General features: G+C 39.6%; 1 protein-coding gene across 7 annotated transcripts in view; it reads right to left on the bottom strand.

The window, feature by feature from the left end:
- The window catches only part of SENP7 (SUMO specific peptidase 7), a 72,271-nt gene that overhangs the window by 32,597 nt on the left and 15,582 nt on the right, over positions 1 to 24,092 (bottom strand). For 6 of the 7 annotated variants that reach the window (XM_084616310.1, XM_084616312.1, XM_084616313.1 and 3 more), the window contains exons 5-8: positions 16,569 to 16,766; positions 14,855 to 15,052; positions 3,938 to 4,056; positions 1,487 to 1,650 (exon numbers count right to left, since the gene is read on the bottom strand). In XM_084616310.1, coding sequence (XP_084472436.1) covers positions 1,487 to 1,650; positions 3,938 to 4,056; positions 14,855 to 15,052; positions 16,569 to 16,766 — 679 coding nt within the window. The remainder of the gene's footprint in view (positions 1 to 1,486; positions 1,651 to 3,937; positions 4,057 to 14,854; positions 15,053 to 16,568; positions 16,767 to 24,092) is intronic. The other variant, XM_084616316.1, reaches the window with a different exon arrangement.

Raw genomic sequence — 24,092 nt, 5'->3', positions numbered from 1 at the left:
AGACATTATTTTACCTATATGCCTCCAGCTTTCATCCAGACCACATTGCACGATCCATTGTCTACAGCCAAGACCTAAGATACAACTGCATTTGCTCCAATCCCTCAGACAGAGACAAACACCTACAGGATCTCAATCAAGCATTCTTACAACTACAATACCCACCTGCTGAAGTGAAGAAACAGATTGACAGAGACAGAAGGGTATCCAGAAGTCACCTACTACAAGACAGGCCCAACAAAGAAAGTAACAGAACGCCACTAGCCGTCACCTACAGCCCCCAACTAAAACCTCTCCAACGCATCATCAAGGATCTGCAACCTATCCTGAAGGACAATCCCTCACTCTCACAGACCTTGGGAGACAGACCAGTCCTCGCTTACAGACAGCCCCCCAACCTGAAGCAAATACTCACCAGCAACTACAAACCACACAACAAAAACACTAACCCAGGAACCAAACCCTACAACAAAACTTGGTGCCAACAATGTCCGCATATCTAATGACCTAACCACATCAGCCACACTATCAGGCTGATAGTTCACCTGCACATCTACCAATGTGATATATGCCATCATGTGCCAGCAATGCCCCTCTGCCATGTACATTGGCCAAACTGGACAGTCTCTACGCAAAAGAATAAATGGACATAAACCTGACATCAGGAATTATAACATTCAAAACCCAGTCGGAGAACACTTCAATCTCCCTGGTCGCTCAATAACAGACTTAAAAGTGGCAATTCTTCAACAAAAAAAACTTCAAAAACAAACTCCAATGAGAAACTGCAGAACTGGAATTAATTTGCAAACTGGAAACCATCAAATTAGGCCTGAATAGAGACTGGGAGTGGATGGGTCACTACAGAAACTAAATCAATTTGTTCATCTCTAAGGTGCCACAAGTACTCCTCATTGTTATTATAAAAACTAATTTCCCCTTGCTAAATACTCACACCTTCGTGTCAACTGTTTGAAATGGGCCACCTTGTTTACACTGACCTCATTAACACGACAAAAGTGACTTCCACTCCTTCTTGTCAACTGTTGAGAAATGCCTGCTTCCAACTTAAATTGAATTGGCTCGTTAGCACTGATCCCCCACTTGGTAAGACAACTCCTATCTTTTCATATGCTGTGTATTTATACCTCCCTACTGTATGTTCCACTCCATGCATCTGATGAAGTGGGTTTTAGCCCAGAAAACCTATGCCCAGATAAATTTATTAGTCTCCAAAGTACCACAAGGACTCCTTGCTGTTTTCACATATGTAGAGTTACTCAGGTAAATGTTGCGGAGTCAAGGTCTTTGTGTGTTGCTATAAGGGAATGGAAGAAAAGATATCAAGATTTGATACAGCACTACTTAGCCAACAGGTGGTACATAATGTCTTTTAAAGACAATTTACTAGCTGCTGGTATAATCTTTGGATTTAGTTGCTGCTATTAAAGCGAAAAAACACTAACACAACAAAATTGTTACTTACATATGACGATGGTACTTTTCCACGGGAACATGCATTACACTGATCAGGAAAATGGCCACTAAATCTTCTTTTCCTCTTCTCAGAATTCAGACAACTTGCTTCCCTCAAACCAAGAGAGTTCAAGATTTTGCTTTCTTTATCTTGTTGATCACCTTTCTTGTTTTCTATACCAAATATTTTAATAAAAAACAACAACAAAAAAGAGTAACTTAATAGGGCACAATACCATAACATTTCTATTAAAATTGCTGGTAGTCATCCTTAAACATCTTCACCATTTTCAAATTGTGGTCACAGTGGCAAAAAATAAAAAAAGTGCATCAATTACCATATTTGCATCCACACAAGATTTTTCTCTCTCTTTCTTGCATGTGTTTACTAGATAATTCCATCCCCTCTCTGCCGTGAAAATGGCGATACGCAGTGAAAAATTATTTTAAATTCATAAGCAATCTGAAATCTGAACAAATCTGCAATCTACAGGAGCAAGAAAAGGATGTAACTGAACTCATAACCCACCTCAGAGTAGGAATGTTAACCTCAGTACCTAAGCCAATTCTAGCTTTAGTAATTAACATTCTGCCCTCCTAAATCCCTCCTGCAGTTTCAGCTGGATACAGTATTCTGCCCCCATGTAAATATTGCTATGAAATGTTAAAAAACTTGTGTAATCCACACACCTCCTGGGTGTGGTGCTCTATCCCCTCTAGTGACACCTAGACCACTTATAGATTAATGAGTCTGCTACAACCTTAGCTAAAGTCCATGTGGCTTTTAGCTCATGCAGTACAGGCTCATGCTTTTAGCTTCAGAGATCCAAAGTTCCATCCCGCCTGCCAACAACTGAAGTCTGTCGTTGCACGTTACATCACCCACTTGCCTGTCTTGCAGTACTGAACGAAATCATTGTGCAGCATTTGTACATCAGTTAAGTTCATGTAACATTTTAACAACCTTTGAAACAAAAGGCTTTGTATAAAGGTGTGATATTATTATTAGGGTTGTCAATTAATCGCAGTTAACGCATGCGATTAACACAAAACAAATTAACTAGATTAAAAAAATAGTTGCCATTAATCGCAGTTTTAATCGTACTGTTAAACAACAGAATACCAATTTACATTATAAATATTTTTGAGGTTTTTCTACATTTTAAAACATATTGATTTCAGTTGCAAAGTTACAGAATATGAAGTGTACTGTGCTCACTTTATATTATTTTTGATTACAAATATTTGCACTGTAAAAAAGATAAAATAAATATTTCTTTTCAATTCAACTCATATAAGTCCACTTAGTCCTACTTCTTGTTCAGCCAATCACTAAGACAAACAAGTTTATTTACATTTACAGGAGATAATGCTGCCTGCTTCTTATTTACAATGTCACCTGAAAGTGAGAACAGGCTTTCACATGGCACTGTTGTAACCAGCATTGCAATGTATTTACATGTCAGATATGCTAACCATTCATATGCCCCTTCATGCTTCGACCTGTAGGGTCTAAATTTTTACATTCTTTTGGTTTTGAGTGCAGTTATGTAACAAAAAATTCTACATTTGTAAATTGCACTTTCACGATAAGGAGATTGCACTTCAGTACTTGTATGAGGTGAACTGAAAAATACTATTTCTTTTATCTTTTTTATGGTGCAAATATTTGTAATAAAAATAATAATATAAAGTGAGCACTGTACACTTTGTATTCTCTGTTGTAACTGAAATCAATATATCTGACAATGTAGAAAATCATCCAAAATATTTATAATAAACTTAAATTGGTATTCTATCATTAACAGTGCAATTAAAACGGTAATTAATCATGACTTTTTAAAATCTCACAATTAATTACAATTATTTTTTTTTGACAGGTTTCAGAGTAGCAGCCATGTTAGTATGTATCCGCAAAAAGAAAAGGAGTACTTGTGGCACCTTAGAGACTAACCAATTTATTTGAGCATAAGCTTTTGTGAGCTACAGCTCACTTCATCGGATGCATTCAGTGGAAAATACAGTGCGGAGATTTATATACACAGAGAACATGAAACAATGGGTGTTACCATACACACTGTAATGAGAGTGATCAGGTATGGTGAGCTATTACCAGCAGGAGAGTGGGGGTGGAAAAAAACCTTTTGTAGTGATTATTTTTTTAATCGTTTGACAGCCCTACTTCTTATAACTGAAGGTAGAGCCTTAAGCTCCTCTCTTGTTTTCCTTCTGTTTGTGTATTTAAGCTATTGCCTTAACATTATTTAAAATTTAGCTTTAGATATTTGATAGCGTATGGATATTTTACCCCACACACTTTTGACAAAATGTTCACAAACCAAAACCTTTGTATTACCCTTTTTTTGTACACTCTCCTTGTAAATATAAGGCAAATATCTAGTTCTTCAACTGTAATATCCAAATATTTAAATGCAAAACAGAACTGTTCTTCATCACTAACCTTTCTTCTGCTGGTCATATCTTCTTACAGTAAACAGAGCATTATTGCTTTCTGCTTCTTTAGACGGTTCAGACAATTTCAGAAGACTGTTATCTGTCTTCTTCTGATGCCATTCATTCCTGTAAAAACAACAGCTATGAATTCTCCTTAATCCTGCAAGAGTACTGACTAACCCTCTCTATGGATATCAGAGTAGGATCAGATTACAGAATCCTGCTTCACCAATAAGCGTTGTGAAGCATAGCAAAATACAATGCAGACAAATTTAGTTTCCTCCATGGAAGTACACTACTAGACGTACTGACATTAGCAGTGTTGATCACCAGTGAAAAGGATGCTTCTAAGAAGGTGCACAACATGAGAATCTGATTCACTGGTAAAGGTTAGTCATTTAAATATTGTTCTGCCAGTGCTGCCTGTGAAGCACTGTTGAGACAATGATCAGAAGCACTGACTGCAAAGAGGAAAGCCATAGTCACTTACATATCTCTTTCCCTTTGTCATTAACATCGGGCATAGGGGGCAATATAGCACATTTCATATTATTTGAGACTTTAAATGGGCACAAGATTCCAAAGTATGAGTTGTTCCCCGGAGAAAAGGTTTCAAACAGAGAATTCCAGCTAAAAGGGTCCTGAAAAGGATGTGCTTTGCACATAGAGGGCTGAGGGAAGATAGGGACGATTACTGGAAACTGATGAAAGGAAAACTACGGGTCTTAGTCTGTGCTTATTTCTCAAGCTGTTGGTTTTATTTTAAAAATGGAAGCAACAATAGCAGAACCAAGACTTTTACTATCCTCTACAACTCTTTTTTCCTGTACAAAATGTACTGATAACAAATTGATGTCACACTTCAGTTTTGAGGGTCTGATCTTGTGAGCTGCTGATGGCCCTCAACTCCTACTGAAGTTAATGGGAGTTGACAAAACTTAGTACTGTGCCAGACAAGGAGACACCACCTAGCAGGATTGGGACCTGCCAGATGTGGGTGCTTAAATGTATTTCCGACACCAGCAAAAAGAATGGTCACTTTGGACAATAAGCAATATTAATCTATTTTATATTTTCCATACCAGTTGTCTGCTTCAACCTGAATTTTCTGGGAAAATTTCAGACAAAATAGTTTAGCCATTTCAGAAAATGAAGTGAGGGGAAAATATGTTCATTTGTCCATGTTAAAAAATTCTGGAGACCTTTTCTTTAAAAAGCACTCCCTTGCTTTAGAGTGGTGGCTTGAAATTTGGCACAAGAGTTGCCTTTGGGTCAGGTAAGTGCCCTTTTGTGAAAATCCACCCAAGCTGTAAGACCACGAAAAATTATAGTTTGCACATGCTCAGTAGAGACTTCTTAGATTCTAATATCTAAATACCTCAAATTCCCACTGCACTGAGCATGCTGGATCCGGTTCAGGGCTGAGCAGGATTGTCCCCGCAATTGCAGTTCTGGACTGCTGCAAGCTGCACCAGGTCAGGGTCCAGGTACCTGAACTGAGACCAGGGAGAACCTCTGGCTACGTCTACACTGCACACCACTGGCGGCAGCATGTAGGGTATGTGTAGCTATATGCCAGGCTGTGTTCACGGCAATGTGTAGCTACAAGTATCAGTGAAAGGCTCTGGCAAAGGGGAAGCAACAGGGAAAGAGATCTGGCAGGGGAGCTGCCAGTTACTTTTTCTGCTGCCTCCTAGCTACTGGAGTTTTTCCTCTGTGGCAAGAAAAGGGTCAAGCAGCAAAGAGCCGCTGGAGCGTTTCCTCACTGCCTCCCCTCTGCCGGAGCCTTTCCCTACATCGGGACTTTACACTGCTAAAAACAGCATTGGAGATGGAGGAGGCATTGTTTGGGTGTGCAGAGAGCTGTGTAGGATATATACTCACTGGATTCAGGCATGTCTTTACTTTAATCGCCTAAGCAGTGCCTCACTATCAACACTTCTATTTATACCTGGGCCAGGGGGCAAGAAGTGTATGTACTCTACATGCTGCTGTAAGAAGTGAGCAGTGTAGATGTACCCTCCCTGCTCTCAATGACCTTCCTCCTGGAAGACAGCATTGAGGAGGAAGCTCTGATTCAAATGCAGATAGCATACTATGTGGACACAGTAGGTATAGGGCAACACATTGGATGAGGAGCTGCGGGGTAGGGGAAAATTGGGATTTGCTCAAGAGATTGGGACAAGAAGTCAGAGGAGATACAAACTGGATGAGAGCCCAGAGAAGGTGACTGGGCCTAGGAGCCAGTGGGAATAGGAAACATCGGGGTTGCAGAGGTCATGACTAGAGGAAGGGGGAGAGAAACATGGGATGAGGAGCCATGAAGTGGAGAGAACTGGGATGGGGAATCCAGATAAGCAAGACGTACTTGCTGGGCAAGGAGACTGGATCTGGTAAAGTGAGGAGAATGGGCCTGTGTCAAGGTGTAAAGGTGAGGAACAGACAGGACTGGAACAGGGACAGGTTGGAGGAAAGGGGGCAAAAGAGGTCACTTGTGTGGAATGGGTAGACGAATCTGTGCCCACTGAAGAACACTGGCTCTCAAAGCCTAGAATGGAGCCCAAGATTCCTGAACTTCCCCAGTCCTCTGCTGACAGCAAATATCTGTGATACCCACAGGCAAAGTGTATGTCTCATCCCCTCTAGTGCTGTGCCACAAAGAGGATAACTTACTACTGCTATCAGTTGTTCCATCACCTCAACTGGCAGAGGTCTGCATGGTGGATCTAAAGGTTCTACCCCTGCTGATGAACCATACAGGTGTCAATATGATGTCATGATAGAACTTTTTTAAAAGCCAATGAAATTATGCCCAAGTGCTATGTTAAAAGGACACTGATGTTACAATGTCAAACTCTCAAAAGTTAGGGCTAATCTACGCTAGAAGTGCTACAGCGGCACAGCTGAACCAATGCAGCTGCGTCTCTGTAGCGTGCCTGGTTAAGACGCTTTATGTTGACAGGAAAGAGCTTTCCCATCAGCATAATAAAACCACCTGCCTGAGAGGCGATAGCTATGTCAGTGGGAGAAGCTCTCCCACTGATATACCACTGTCCACACTGGCACTTAGATTGGTGTAGCATATGTTGCTCAGGCAGGTGGTTTATTTGCACCCGAGCGACATAAATTATACCAACATACCTTAAGGCTTGTTTACACCACAGGTTAATACCAGAGTTAAGGCTGCCTGTGCAATCTTAATTCGCTCCCTTGTGCACATGCATTATGATAGCCTTTCATTACATGATCACCATGTTTTTTCCACAGTATTCCTGCCTCCTTTAGTGCACAGGATGGACCTGCTCTGGCAATGAATCAGGGTTGTGTAGTGAAGACGATTGTAATCTGGAGGATCATTGTTTTATTTGCTGTAGATGTTGGAAGGTGTGGAGTGAACGATGCAGTGCATATCCAGAAAAGAGAGGAGGGTCTCATGGTTAAGGCAGTTGAATGCTGCCCTAGGGAACTGGATTCTATCCTTGGCTCTGCCACAGTTTCTCTATGTAATTCTAGTCAAGTCACTTAAACAGGTGGTCATAAGTTGCACATTCCTCATTTTCTGGGTGCCTGACTAGAGATCTTGGGGTCTGATCTGCAGAACTGCTGAGCACTCACAGCTGCATCTGAAGTAAATGGGAGCTGTGCTTTGAACATATAAATTACTTTATAATGCTAAATACGCTAAAAACTTCTGATCCTAGTTGTCTCAAATACGGCACACAGAGAGTTAGTGGATACTTTTAACCTTAATCTTGCTGTCTCTCTTCTTCATATCTGTAAAATGGGGATACCACTCCCTCATCTCACAGGTGTGTTGTGAAGATAAACTAATGTTTGTAAAGCACTTTCATACTGTATCAATGACTACCATAAAAAATCCCATGGAGAAAATAATTCTGTCTTCAGAGTAGAATTGGAATAGCATGCAGTAAGTAAGGCATGCAAGGGCTACACATTGAACTATCAGGATAAAACAAAATATTGAATAGCTGCTTATTGAATAAGTACTGTACACTGAATGAAGCAGGGGGCCTGTGGAGGGGGGGGGGGAAAAGAGTATATGATCATATAATTGAAGACTATCATAACGCACACACACCAAGGAGCCAAATTAAGGTTGCACAGGCAACTTTAGTTCTGGCATTTCCTAGCTTTTGAGTGCTTGACTTTCTCATCTTAAATAATGTTATTTTAACGTGTGTGTGTATCAATCATACAGAGTTTCCCATTTTAAGAGACCCCACAGAAGTCATCAGGAGTTTCTGGCATTTAGTTTAGTACCACTAATCAATCTTCCCCAGACATTTGACACATACTCTAAAAATCAAACATTTCTTCAGGAATGTTTCAGCAAATATATATCCAAACACAAACATTTCCCCTTATCATAAATACATATAAACTCAGCTCATCTTATTTTCACCCTCTAGTACAGAGAGTGAATATTACTTTAAAAGGTGACCTGCACGGATATATGAATAATCAAACAGCTGTGAAAATGTGCTGAATCCTTTAAATAGCCAAGAGGGCTGGTCCAACACACACACACAACTTACTTTCCTCAGGTCTCTATACAGCTATGATCTGCACAGGATCACCATGGTGATGGGTCACCTCTGGAGATGGTCTCAAGGTGTAAGGTAACTCGAAGGGGAGGACTCATGGGTTTGTTTTTGAACACACTGCAAAGCTATCTCAAGGAATATTTTTTTAAATATTCTTATACCCTGTGGAAAATAAATGAGATTCCTAATATAGTGTTAGAATTACAAATAAAACACGGTTACTTTCAAGGCAAATTGGTGGGCATTTATGGGGCTGGAGTTTCTCACTTCTTTTTCCTGTTTATTAATCGTAAAATCTGATTAGCTATTAGTTAGTAATAATTTTCCAAGTATGAAATGCACTTACAAATGAGATTTTCACATTGCTGGATGGGGATTAATACATGGAAAAACAAATAAATTAGCAATTACCTTATCTATCTTTTATGGGAGTTCCAGAGACTTCATAATATGTTTGCAAATTTCCCAACCCTTCTGTCCCTCTTCCCAAATTATTTTGTGTAACAAATGCTACAATGAGGGAACAGGTAATTGTTCAGCTCCGGGCTATCAGATGATCTGGGAATATTGCAAGTGGTTCACAAAAGGAACTCTGTGATTTGATGAATTCTGGGTGCCTCTGCAGCATCCATCAGGTCTCCAAGGGAATGTTTACACTGCACTCAGAGATGTGATTGAAGCCCATATAGACACATTCAACCTAGCTTTGATCTAGCTAGCTTGAGTACTAATACCAGTCATTGACTTCAGTGCAGGCTAGCTGCTCCAGTAAGTACTCAGGGTCCTGGGTAGGCTTGTACAGCCCACGCTGAAGCATGATACTTCCGTGCTATTTGTGCTCGCACTGACTAAATTAAAGATAGCTTGGGTATGTATTCAGAAACTTCAGTCACAACTCTGACTGCAGTGTAGACATACTCTGAAGCAATTAAAAGGGCTCTACATCTAGCACTATTTACTAATGTTTTCATCTTCTAAGTCTAAATTTACTATGTTTAAAATCCCAACCAGTTTTGTTTGGTGGCTGAAATGAGAATAAGACAAGACAGACGGCTGTGATCAGACTATGATCAAGTATCTCCTTGTCATAGTGGATAGATTCAGCGGATGGCCAGAAGCCTTTCCATGTCACAATTGCACTGCCAAGACAGTGGCTCTCAAGTTTGTTAAAAAAATTATTCCTCGTTTTAGACTTCCCCAGTGGATGGAATCTAGCAGGAGTCTTAAAACTCCCAGAGATGTCTCCCCATCACCCCCCAATCACTACTCTACCCATAGGGGTGTCACCCCATCTGCTCTCATTGCTGCCCCGAAGTGTGTCAGTCCTCCCATTCTCCATTCATTGCTGCTGGCTAGGGGTGCTCCCCCCTGCTGACCCTAAGGGATGTCTCCTTGCCCATATGTTTTTGTGGAGTGCTGGGTATGTCTATGTAATACTATTATAGATTAGTTATTAATTCAGGTATAGTAGAACAGGAGGTTTGAGTTATTTCCCTTTAATTCTTATCTGTATCTTCTTGTTAAGGTTACCTGCACATTAACAAACATCTTATTTGGTTATTGTAAATATTCTGTGAATAGATTTCCCATTCTTCATTCCAGAGTTTCAAATCTGTTTTTAGAATGAATGATGGGGGGGGGGGGGGGGTGTGTGTGTGTGTGTGTGTGTGTGTGTGTGTGTGTGTGTCAACACCTGAAGTAATGCTACTTACAACATTGACAGAGGTCTGATAAAAAGGTACCTCATAAAAATTCTGAGATGCATGTTACTGCAAAAGCATCTTACTGATATGAAAGATTCAAGATGACAACCTTAAACAGACAGGAAGACCATCCATTCTGGCGGGCAGATAGACCAAGTCAGAAAAATCAAATTAAAAATACAGTATCATGAATGCAAACAGACATGCAGGAAAGAATGAGGGGCATTCTGTATTCAAATTTACACCGAAATTTTCCTTGTTAAATTCACACATGGTCACAACACATCAAAAATAGGAAACAGGACTCTGAATAAGGCTTTACACACACACAGATGCATTCTGATTACGTAATAAGCACTCTGGGTTTGCTCATCACCATGTGATACTTCTCCACATGGGGATGGGCCACTGCAGCCATGTGGTGGGCCTAGGCATAGGGGTTGTTGTGAGGAGCTCAGTCTAACTCTCTCCTCCCCCTTCACAGAGAGACTGTCCACTCATAGGGTTCCCAGAGCAGAGTGAACTGCTGCAGCTCTGTCTCAAAAATGGGTTGCAAGAATATTTTATAGTTGATAGTATTATGAAACTAACATAAGGGTTGCTCCCAGCTCCCCCTATAATACACACACACGTTCAGCTACTTATGTAGTATCTTGTATATACAATTGACAAGAAGTTGCCGTTTAAATTACATGTCGGAACTGGAGGGAAAAGCAGCACTAATCTGAGCACCAGAACCACTAAACTACAAGGCTACTATATACACTAGGCTTAATCCTCCATTGCCTTGCACCTTAAAGCATTCAACCTGGACAGGTATCAAGACAAAATAAGTTATTTATACAGTATCAGTGTGGGAAAAGCTGTGTATTCAGAGGCAAGAAGTGATTTAATACAAGTACCTTGGTTTCTGCTTTTTTTCCCTGAGTGCTACAAGCAATTTTCTAATACCAATTATTTGAAAAGTACTGATGAATTTTTCATAAATGGGGTCTGATCCTGCATCACCTACTCACATGAGAAATCCCATGAACTTCTCATGGGGTGCCGGATCAGGCTCTATCACCACTTGCAATGGACATCTCTGGCCTTTCTACCCACAGTGGATTAAAATTTTTCCTGCCACTAAAAAATTATGCTTCCCTACTGCAGACATTGGGGGGGCAGATTTTCAGAAGATGGTATAAATTTCTGCACCCACAATTCTAAGTCACTTGGACAAGTATATACAAATCAGTTATTTACATGTTTGAGTTAAATAGCAGGCATAATTAACTGACTGCCCTGTAGAGGCGCAAGAATGGAAAAGCCCAGCTAAGGCCTCCAACATTATTATATAAATATTATAAATTAAAATACATATTTATTGGCCCTTTATATCCACAGTACAAAACTGGATACTTTTTCTACACCAAAGGTGTGATTCTCATATATATTGAGGCCCTTATTCACTGCTCTGGTTATGTCAAGGGACCTTAATGGGGATGTACATGTATTTGAATCCACTATACAGGCTTTATTACTCTGCCAGAGCTGTGTAAAGGGGCCTCTGTGTTAGTGAAAATCAGGTCCCAAAGGTATCCTGGACAAAACTACCAGGCAGTGTTTGAAGAGCTTGTCTAGAACCGTCACTTCCCTAACACGGCTGCTACTCTGAAACCTGTCTTTTCACTAGTAAGATGTTTCAGCATTACTACTTTTACACCACATATTTTAGACAGACTTCTCAGGTTTGTAAGCAGTCTTATCAGCATTTACTCACCACCATTAAAAGTAACATTTGATTCCTGAAAATTGGTTTCTCCTATTAACATACCTTATTAAACAGGTCCAACATTTTTACTTAATGCCTGGGGTCAGAGAAGATTATTACAAAACAAATATGAGAAATGAATCCCTCAAGCAACAAAGAAACCCTGCTACAAAGTAAGCTGAGAGAACCAATTTCTGAAACACTTCGTTTCAGTGAATGTAACTGGAGAAGATATTGAAAAAACATGTTAACACTTGGCTTGAATAAACTAATTTTTAACATAGAGCCACCTCCATTCCAATCTAAAAACTTCAGCAGAGGTAGGCTAAAGATCTTTCATCTCAGTTTAAACACACTTCACCTGTCACTCTGCATTGCCTTCACAAAGCATGCACTTGCTCATGCTTATTGAGACAGATATGGCAAATTCCTGCAATACCCTAGGCAAACCTTACTGAATTAAGTTTAAGTACCTTAAGAGTTCATTCTATTAAAAATGAAAATTTGATGAATTATTGTGGGATTGTATGTAATGTCTCTAGGGAGGAGACATGGTTAAGTAAATTCTGGGAAGTGTTAGGAGAGCTTCAGAGGGCTATTTGAAACAAAATGACTTTTTAAATTAAGTGGGTTTCCCAGGAAATCTCTAGGGAGAGGTGTATGCCAATGTAACTCCATTAGTTATGAAAGTACCTACCTAAACTTATGAAGGAGAAACACATTGTCTACAAATTACTTATTTCCAGATCAAAGACCCCGTCTCTATAAAGGATGGACAAATCTTTTCATGGGTGTGCTTGTTCTGATCTAACAGCTATTATGAACTTATGAACACAGAAAATCCCCTTGGTGGATTCTTAAAAACTGTACACCTGCCAGAGCCCTTGGTAAAGTTGGGGTGATCTCTGGTATTCTTATTAGCATGCGTATAGGTTTTTATTATTTTAATGTGTTTTCTCTGTAATCATTCACCTTAAGAATAAACATGTATGTTTAGGAAAAGCTGTATGGTAACGTATATGTATGGGCAACTACACTGTTTATAATCTTTGAAGAGAAGGCAAAGCAGCCCCTGCTTAGTCAGACTGATTTGCTGGGGAATTCACAGTGTAGACAGGGAACTGTGCAGCCTGGAAAACACTTGGTCAGGAGGTAGAGAGACATGTCTTTGCCCAAGAGATTTGACAGTTGGGGAGCTGGAACCTTGCTGGACCACGATGGGGGAAATACAGGTGCAGTTGCTCTGCCTACACTGTGAACTGTAAAACTTATCAGAATGGGTTACACAGTGCAAAGATGCAATTAGCAGTTTCAAAACTAAAATGTCTGTACTGCCTTTTCTAATATACTGCTTAAAGTGAAACCTATACAGCAGCTGCCCCTTAGATATTTATCAGTGGGTAGAGCGAGTCCATGCTCACTATTCCAGATGTATAACTTACCTATCGTCTCTCAGTTATAAATACAATGAACTATCTACCCAATTTCACATATAGTCTGCTCTCTATGAATACACGTAACTGTCATTCCAAAATTATATCCAGTTACAGCAGAATACAAATCCCACCATTTCCATTCAGTGTCACACTCCCTACAGATGCTGTTGTAAAATATGCATGAGCTGATTTATACGGCCAAGTATGTCACCTTCAACTATGTGGTTAATATCCAACACACCCAGAGTTTTCTTAAGTCTCATTGTGGGGTAAGTAGCAGCAGAGTGGATTCAGAGCCTAATACTAGCTTGTCAAGCCTCATCTGAGTCAGCACTTCACATTGTTTCTTGGAATGATCCTGGCTATAAAGAGACAGTGAAGACTAAAAAAAGAAGTGCCTTGATCAAGGAATAATGGGATACATCTGCCTAATACATCTACCCTGTAAGCTCAAATCAAGTGTTTGTACTGCATGCTAACTTGCAAAACGCTCATGTCTGCATCAGGATTTTAAGGATGGGGAGGAGAGTCATTAGTCTAACTGCAGTGGCACTGGTGGCTTGACTTGAGCTAGCCACCCAAGTACATACTCAGGGGGTCACGTAAGAATGTATGCTGGTGGCTAGCCTGAGCTGCCGTCGCCACGCTGCTATTTTCAGACGCTAACTTTTGTGGAGCTAGTGCATCTATGTCTATCTAATCGCACCTCCCAGCGGCTATGTAGTCATCACCTTTATTTCATTATTTCCTCCTCCTCTTTTATTTTCCTTTGTTCTTGATGCTGTTTTTCTTTTAAGCAGAGAGACGAGCATAGGAGGAGGAGAGATGGAATAGTTCACTTTGCAAATTCAGAATGAAACTTACATTCTGTAATCCTAGTCAGCTTCATTTCTACAGCTAATTCCACACACAAAGCATTTCTGTTGTACTGACGTATATGTAAACATGGAAATAGGAAAAACAGAGAGCTAAACCAATGAGAGAGGCAGTCCTTGCTGCACACTGATGATGGGGTTGAGACCAGTTATGGATTTAGGAGGAGGAACAGGACTAGCATATACAAGTGCTTTGAGCATATGTCAAAGAAAACCTAGAACCAAGCTAGCAAATATCACAGCAACAGGCAAGTGACATAATTATTAGTTTTGGACATAATTTCAAACCAACATAGTCATATTAGAACCTTGTAATCATATCTACACATAAAACATTGATCTAGTCCAAATCTAAGTTCTTTTAGCAACAAAAGGTGACCAAGTAATGTCAGATGTAGCAAGAATGAGAATAATGTAATGTTAAAATGATGGGTTGTTGAAAATACTGTATGTTAGTTTGCACTCAGGAAATTCAACTATTGCTTCAAGTCAGATTCTCGTAAACACAGTTTAACAGAAGTTATCTTTTTCATGACAAGTTACGTTGTTTCAGACAGCATACGGCTAGCAAAAGCAATAATGAAGGACATACCTTTTAGATATAAAAGGGCTTTGGTGAGGAGGACTTAATATGTGACATGTCTGCAAGTTGGCAACAGATGATGAGCGTGGTTGACCTGATAGCAACTTGTCGGGATCAGATAAATTAGCATCTGTTATAAGCTGTCTCTTTATGTATTTTCTTCCAATTTTCATCCTCAGGACATTCTTCAAAATAACTTTGGGTTGCCTGCCATACATATAATAATAAATGATAAATGCTGCACTGAAATCTAGATAAAGAAACTTTTGGTTGAATTCATGTAACTTAGTGGCTTGGTAACACCAAATATCATTACTACTAACAAAGTACCATTTTGTTCATGGTCCTTGACAGACATAAGACAAGATCTCTCCACTAAGAAGCTTACAATCTATGTCAGGCAGCTAACACATAGAGCAATGACCACAGACCATGGGTTGGAAGTTGGGTAGTCAAGAGGAGACAAGGGGGAAACCGACGTAACTTTAGCTCAGCTACAGTATGTTAGCATATTGTTGCATTTAGACTGCCTTTGACATCTCAGCTGAGGATTTATCATTCTCTGTTCACATAAAGTTTATCTCAGAATAACTTTTCCATGCAAAATCTCAACACTGATAGAATTACAGAGTGATCTTAAAAATTCTCCTAGGAACAGGAAGTCTCCAATAAAGCAAATCTTATTGTCAATCAGTCTGATTCACTCATGGCTCTAGCCATCAGCTGGTGAACAGTATATATGTAAAGCATGTAACGAACTCTGTAATTAATTCTGGTCCTTTGTCACAAATCCCAGGTGTCACTCTGACATATATCAGATGAGATTGTGAGGCTGAGAAGAATATCTGCATGTGTCAGAAGAGATGAGCACCAAAATTAGGTCAATCAAAAACCATCAAGAGATGACAAAATGCATTTTATCAGCGGTTCAAATGTCAAATACTTTGATTATCTTGTACATGTGTGATCACAGTCAATTTGCTGTTTTGCCTGGCTAATGGCTCTCTTCCCTCAAACTCTGGTGCTTATGCTCTGCAGTTCCCATCGTGATTTCTTTCAGATGATGATGATGTACAGCCACAGCCTTTTCTGAATTTGGATGAATGATGCGGTCTCCTAGCTATGCCCTGGAAACACCTCCCTCTGTCTTCTCTCTCTGTGAACTGATCCACCTGGGTCACTTTCCAGCATAGCATGTTGTGGTGTCTGATGTCTTTCTTTCCACTCCTGTTCTGCTGAGAGGTACAAAGTCCTTTTCAAGGGAGCCTTGGTGTTTGCAGAGCTGGCGCACAGGTGGTCTGTGATGAGAAGTATGACTTGGAAGAGAGTCAAAATCAGATCCAGAAGAACAATCAGAAGAGGAAAGAACTGTAGATTTCTTCTTCTAGGGGGACAGTTAGATGTTAATGTGTTTTCTTTTCACCGGAGTGATGAAAAACACCCATCTCAGAGAGTCCAATAAACTGGACCAGAATTAATCAAGTTCTAGACACCAACTCATCAGAAATTCCACAAAACTGTGGTTGGTACAGGCATACTCAAATTATATGATCCAAAGCGACACTCACAAGAGTAAGGCTTGGGATCAAGACAACAGGTAACATCTACAGTGTAATAAGGAATACTTTTCCGTAAAAAACAATTGCAAGCAAATTATTATGATTTTTAGTTAAATGAAGCAAAGGTCCAGACGTTAAGACTTAATCAGTATTGAACAACATACCTTTTGGATATAAAAAGGCTTTGGAGAGGAGGATTTAATATTTGCAATATCTCTAGGCTGGCAACGGATGATGAGGGTGGTTGATCTGATTGCAACTTGTCAACATCAGATAAATTAGCATCAGTAATAAGATGGCTCTGTGTGTATTTTCTTCCTATTTCTGTCCTCAGGACATTCGTCAACATTACTTTGGGTTGCCTGCCATACAGACAATAAGACATAATAAATATAGTGCTGAAGTCTAGAGAAGGTACATGAATTCAACAAAGTTTCTTTAAGGACTTTGTAATCCCGGCAATAACAGTTTTCATCTCGGCTAGAGGTTTATTTGCTCAGCTGATGACTTGTAAAATTACTCTTTGCACAGATGGAGAGTCAAGACTGATTCTCTTGCGTGACAGCATCCCTTTCAGGAATTTGCATTCTGGCATCTGTGACTAGCCGAACACACATGGATGTACAGGATAAATTTTTAATGCAGCAAAATCTCCACACATCCTGTACCACCTCTATTAAAGTTCACAGAACTGGTGCTACAAGAACCTCAAACTGCACTTAAACTGTAGATATGAGCATCTTCAAGACAGACGGTACCAAAGGGCGAAAACAGGGGGTCATACTGTGGCAACACTTTAAGGACAATAAAGCATTTAGCAGCTCATGCACAGATTCAAAATGAGGTTTTGCAAGAAAATTATGCTATTACCATAGCCAAATATTTTGTCAGATTATCACCTTGATTTTTATGTCCCAACATTAAAAGTTTCTGGCCACCTATGTTTGAGAAATTGTATGTAATTATAAATTACAAGGTCAGTTCAAGTTACTATTAAAGTTGCTTACATGAGTTGTGCTACATGACAAAGTTTCTTGACACCATAAATGACTGTTTATGGAGCAGCTAGTCCTGGAACCCACAAGAGGGGAGGCAATTCTTGATTTAGTCCCAAGTGGAGCACAGGATCTGAATATGGGTAAATACAGCTGAACCACTTGGTAATAGCAACCATAATATAATTAATTTTAAACATCCTGGGAGGGGGAGGGAGTGCACCACAGCAGCCCACCTCAACAGCATTTAATTTCAGAAAGGGGAACTACACAAAAATGAGGAAGCTAATTAAACAGAAATTAAAAGGTACAGACACAAAAGTGAAATGCCTGCAAGCTGCATGGAAACTTTTAAAAAACACCATAATAGAAGCTCAAATTAAATGTATACCCCCAAAGCAAAAAACATACTGTAGTAAGAAGACCAAAAAAGTGCCACCATGGCTAAACAAATTAAAAGAAGCCATTAGAGGCAAAAAAAAGCATCCTTTAAAAACTGGAAGTTAAATCCTATTGAGGAAAATAGAAAGGAGCATAAACTCTGGCAAAATCAAGTGTAAAAGTATATTAGGCGGCCAAAAAAGAATTTGAAGAGCAACTAGCCAAAGACTTAAGAAGTAACAGCAAAATTTTTTTGAAGTACATCAGAAGCAGGAAGCCTGCTAAACAATCACTGGGGCCACTGGACGATCAAGGTGCTAAAGGAGTGCTCAAGAAAGATAAGGCCATTGTGGAGAAACTAAATGAATTCTTTGTATCAGTCTTCACTGCAGAGGATGTGAGAGAGATTCCCACACCTGAGCCATTCTTTTTAGGTTACAAATCTGAGCAAATGTCCCAGACTGAGGTGCCAGAGGTTTTGGAACAAATTGATAAATTAAACAGTAACAAGTCTCCAGAACCAGTTGATATTCACCCAAGAGTTCTGAAGGAACTCAAATATGAAACTGCAGAACTACTAACTGAGGTATGTAACCTATCACTTAAATCAACCTCTATGCCAGATGACTGGCGGATAGCTAATGTAACACCAATTTTTTTAAAAAAAGACTCCACGCGCAATTACAGGCAAGGAAGCCCAAGTTCAGTATCAGGCAAATTGGTTGAAACTATAGTAAAGAACAGAATTTCCAGACACGTAGATGAACATGGTATTTTGGGGAAGAGTCAACACTGCTTTTGCAAAGGGAAATCATGCCTCACTAATCTACTGGAATCTTTGAGGGGGTCAAACACACACATGGACAAGGGAGATCCAATGAAAACTGCCTACTTGGACTTTCAGAAAGCCTTGGACAACGTCCCTAACCAAAGGCTCTTAAAGCAAAGTAAGCAGTCATGGGGTAAGAGGGAAGGTCATGGATCAGTAACTGTTTAAATGATAGGAAGAAAAGGATAGGAAAGAGTAGGAATAAATGGCCAGTTTCCACAATGAAGAGAGGTAAATAGTGATATCCCCCTGGGTCTGTACTGGGACCAGTACTGTTCAACATAGTCATAAATGATTTGGAAAAAGGGGTAAACAGTGAGGTGGCAAAATTTGCAGATGATACAAAACTACTCAAGATAGTTAAGTACAAAGCAGATGGTGAAGACTTACAAAGGGATCTCACAAAACTGGGTGACTGGGCAACAAAATGGCAGATGAAAATCAATGTTGATAAATGCAAAGTAATGCACATTGGAAAACAATCTCAACTATACATACAAAATGATGGGAGTCTAAATTATCTATTATGACTCAAGAAAGAGATCTTGGAGTCATTGTGGATAGTTCTCTGAAAACATCCACTCAGTGTGCAGCAGCAGTCAAAAAAAGTTTACAGAATGCTAGGAAAGGGATAGATGAGACAGACAATATCATAATGCCTCTATATAAATCCATGGTACACTCACATCTGGAATATTGTGTGCAGAGCCGGTCACCCTATCTCAAAAAAGATATATTGGAATTGGAAAAGGTACAGAGAAGGGCAACAAAAATTATTAGGGGTATGGAACAGCTTCTGTATGAAGAGAGATTAAAAAGACTGGGATTTTTCAGTTTGGAAAGAGGTGACACCGGGGGAAATGGTTGAGGTCTAAAAATCTTGACTGGTGTGGAGAAAGTGAATAAGGAAGTGTTGTTTACTCCTTCACATGACGCAAGAAATAGGAATCACCCAGTTAAATTAATACGCAGCAGGTTAAAGAAAAAAAAAAGGAAGTACTTCTTCACACAACGCACAGTCAACCTGTGGAACTCCTTGTCAAGGGATGTTGTGAAGGCCAAAACTATAACAGGGATCAAAAAAGAACAAGGTAAGTTCACAGAGGATAGGTCCATCAATGGCTATTAGCCAGGGTGGTCAGGGATGCAATGCCATGCTCTAAATGTCCCTAGCCTCTGTTTGCCAGAAGCTGGGAATGGGTGACAGGGGATGGATCACTTGATGATGACCTGTTCTGTTCATTCCCTCTGGAGCACCTGGCATCAGCCACTGTCGGAAGACAGGCTAGTGAGCTAGATGGACCTATGGTCTGACCCAGTATGGCAGTTCTTATGTGCTGCATTTGCTCTGCTAGATGAGACTAAAGTCTCTTTTGCACTGAATTGGTTCTGCAGCAAGGAATGCAAGACAGCAACTTCACGTAAGCCGCTTTAGTGATATATTTGCTATATGATTTGTCATGAATAGATGGAATTATCCTTTTTTTTTAAATGGATAACAATTAAGCTGGGTTGCACAAAGAGGTTGATCTTGAGAACATGGTGAAATACACATCCTGATTTTAATAGCAGAAATTGCTTCCCATGGAGATTTGTATATATAAAGTGAGAAAGATGAAGACTAAAGAATTATACTTACTATGGGAGGAACTGCTTTTATATAAATAGAAACATCTTTGTGCAAGTGAGAGGTATGTGGCAGGCAGATAACCAACACTGCATTCGTTAACTTTAGCAGCAAACAAGCATCCACACTAATCTTGCAGACCGGGAGCAAGGAATCATTTCCCAAGTAAGCTTGTCAGTAACTGATTACAGGAGTTAAGTCTTTGTGATAAAGCAGTCACTACTTCAGCCAATCCTGACATATTTATCAATGAAATGCTTACAATGCCAGGCTAACAGGAAAACATAACACACCTTTTTCAAGAAACTCAGGTATTTCTACAAAAATTTTTCCAAAAGGAGAACTAGGCGGACAAGAATCAAAAGCTTGAACAATAAAAGCGCCCATCCTATGTACTCCAGAGCAAGTGCTGATAAATGGATGCCAGGTCCTGGTTCCAGGTCCTGATACCTGCCTCTGAAAGAGTTGTATCCCTTCTGTAAAAAAACTATTTTAAAAAGCCTCATATATGCTTTAAGGAAAAATTAAGTTAACTGATCTGGTACACAAATAGTAAAGTGAACTTTACAGCACAGACAGTAATAATAAATTGTGCTATTTCATTACAGGATCTGAAAGTGGTTTATGACAATTAATAACGAAAGAGGGGTAAGTGGTTTGAAAATGGGATTAGGAATCAAGAACTCCCTCTGTGGCCTTGGGCAAGTTGCTTGACCATATTCAGTCTTATTTTACCCATAAGTAAAATAGGAATACAATGTATTTGCTTTATTGGGGTACTGTGAAGATTACTTAGTGGTTGTGGTGCATTCTAAGTATTAAACTACAGCACTCTTACTAAATTAGTATTTTCCCCATTTTATAGATGAATAAACTGAGGCATAGGGAGGTTAAGTGAATTAAAGAAGATCACACGTTTGCTGGGAAGAAAAGCTAGGAATCTTTGTTCCATCCTGCTGCTCACACCTCTACACCAGAGTCCCTCCTGAATAACAGCAGAACCCAACAAGATACACACCTGCTTAATGATGAGTCCCCCTGTACAATTACATTTTGAGACCTAACAATTATCCAGTTGTTAATCCATTTAATGTGTGCCATGTTGATTTTTATTGTTCTAGTTCTTAATCAAAATGTCATGTGATACCAAGTCAAATGCCCTACATAAGTCTAATTATATTAGATGAGTCAATCTTGTAAACTCACCAAAAAAAGATATCAAGTTAGTTTGACAGGATCAATTTCCCATAAACCCATGGTAATTGGTATTTATAATTACCCTCCTGAATTCTTTATTAATCAGGTCCCATATCAGCATTCCATTATTTTGCCTTGGATCGATGTCAGGCTGACAAGCTTATAATAACCCAGGTCATCCCGCTTACCCTTTTTAAACGTTGGCACAATATTAGCTTTCTTCTAGTCTTCTGGAATTTCACCAGTGTTCCAAGACTTACTGAAAAATCAACATTAACAGCCTCAAAAGCTCCTTGGTCAGCTTTTAAAAAATTTGGATGCAAGTTATCTGGATTTGCTGATTTTAAAATGTTTAACTTTAGTAGCTACTCTTTAACAGCCTCCTGAGTTACTACTGGAATGTAAAGCATTTCATTATCGTAAGACAGGACTACATTTTCTGGCTTTTTTCCCCCAAATACAATACAGAAATATTTATTGAACACTTCTGCCTTTTCTGCATAATTCTTGACAATTCTGCCATTTCCATATAAGCATGGACCTATACCATTGTTAAGATTCCTTTTGTTCCTAATATACTTCAAAAACTACTTACTATCCTTAACTCTGCTAGCCATAGCTTTCTCCTTGTGTCCTGTTACTTCCCTTATCAAATTTCTACATTTCTAGCTTCTAATTTATATTCATTGCTATCAACTTTCCCTTTCTTCCATTTGTTTTATGTAAAATCTGCTTTCTCTTCCTGTCATGGGTTGTACCTCAAGGGCTCCCCCAATGGGTGAGGGTGGGTATCTCTCTCATCCCAGACATCCCTCTCTGGCTGTAGATGTCACTGTAGCACCGGTTTGGCATGAAGGATGCAGTCTCCCAACTGTAAATCTTGACGAGACAGCTCCCCACCTTCTGGGTATAACCGCACTCCAAAAAAAAGGAAAAGGCAAACAAAATAATCCTGCAACCTACAGAACAGTCTGGGCTTACCCTGCTGTTCCTCACAAAGAAAAAAGCAAATAGTCTATATGAAAGAGGCTGGGTTGCTATCTTCTTGGGTATCTGAGCAGCCCAGGCTGAGCTTCCTGGGCTCGAACGAGAACAAGGGAAAGGGAAAGGGAAAGAAAATAAAAAGTTAAGTCTGTCTCTTTACCCCTCCAGAGGATCCAAGCAGCAGAGGATTTTTAGCAGCTTTCTGAGTAAGCAGCCTCTGTTCTGTGGGGCTAGGGACCTCTGTTCTTTTGCTCCACTTCCTTCTGAGTGCCATACTTGGCTGGGCTTGGTCCTCCCTTTTAAGGAGCCATTTCTCTCCATGTGCAACAGGCCAGGTGCGCCAGGTCAGGGGTAACTGAGCCCATAGGCGCTCTTTACCCCCCCTCCTCCCCGACCAGGGTGGGAAACTGTCCCAAACTTTTCCTTTAAGACAGGTTGTTTTTTTGGTCGTTGTTTTTTGTTTTTTATAGCCTTCTTTCTCAATTAGGCATTTTGGGCATATTAAACAGTTCCCAATTGACATGTACAACTTTCTATCTAAATTCCTTCTTCAGCCGATTTGGCCCATAATTGTTATCAGCTTTATGAAACTGGCCCTTTAAAGAACTAAATATATACTACTACCTTAGACTTTATTCTGTTTGCACACAACAAATGTAATTAAGTCATAAAACACTTGCATCACTAAGCAACCACCAGTTCTACGATCAATGTCTGTCTGTCAGGATGAAGTCTAATACAGAATTCCCATGCGTTGAAGCAATTTGTTGAGTTAGGAAACTGTCCTCTATAATTTTTAAAAAGTCCAAGAACATGTTAGTATTGCCGGCATAATAGAGGTCTGATGTGTCACTCAGGAAATAGATAAAACCATTTTTGACATAGAGTGCTATTCCGCCTCCCCTTTTGCCCACTTCTTCTTTCCTAAATTCCATTTATTTAACATTTCAACTACAAGAATCTTCCCAACAGGTTTATATACCACCAACTAGGTCAAGATTATACTCTTAAATACGCAATTCCTCTCATTTATTACCCAGCCTCCTAGCACTGGTGAATATGTAATTAAAGAATTTCTTATTGTATCCCTTGATTAATTTTGTTCTCAACATCTCAATTTTCTGTACAAACTCTGCCTTAAAAGAAATTCTGGAAAAGCATAAATTAACTTCTGAACATTTGATGCCTCACTATATTACTAATCCACTCTTACATTAGGGTGTCTTTTTGGGAAAGTATTTAACTCTACGACTATGCACCTCTACTTCAAATATCAAGGGAAAGTAATTTGTGTAATGGATTCCAAATGTATCTATTTTCTTTAAGTTTCCCAAAGTCACAATGGCCAGTTCAAGGTCTCCTGCAACATCTCAATAATGTTATCTGGCATCACAGAGAGAAGCAAGTAATCCCCACTGGAATACCAAGTCACAACACAAGGGTTACAATAACTCCAGTTTTTAAGTTGGCTGGGGTGGAATAGAAAAGCTTCAATTGCCTGCCAGTTGCTCCCTTGTATCTAATGTTAAAGAAGGATGCATTCTGGGGCATCAAAGCCAGAGCAGATATTTATGCCTTTGGAGAAGCAGGAAGGTTAAATCAGAATTTCTGTTAAGCATACCTCTTACCTCCAACAGTTTGCAGCATTCAATACTGTAACTCCTCACTTAAAGTC

Source organism: Lepidochelys olivacea (genome assembly GCF_965140295.1).
Source record: "Lepidochelys olivacea isolate rLepOli2 genome assembly, chromosome: 1".
NCBI classification, from domain to species: Eukaryota; Metazoa; Chordata; order Testudines; family Cheloniidae; genus Lepidochelys; species Lepidochelys olivacea.
The sequence above is the reverse complement of the archived record's forward strand: the minus strand, read 5'-3'. Positions and strand labels throughout refer to the sequence as shown.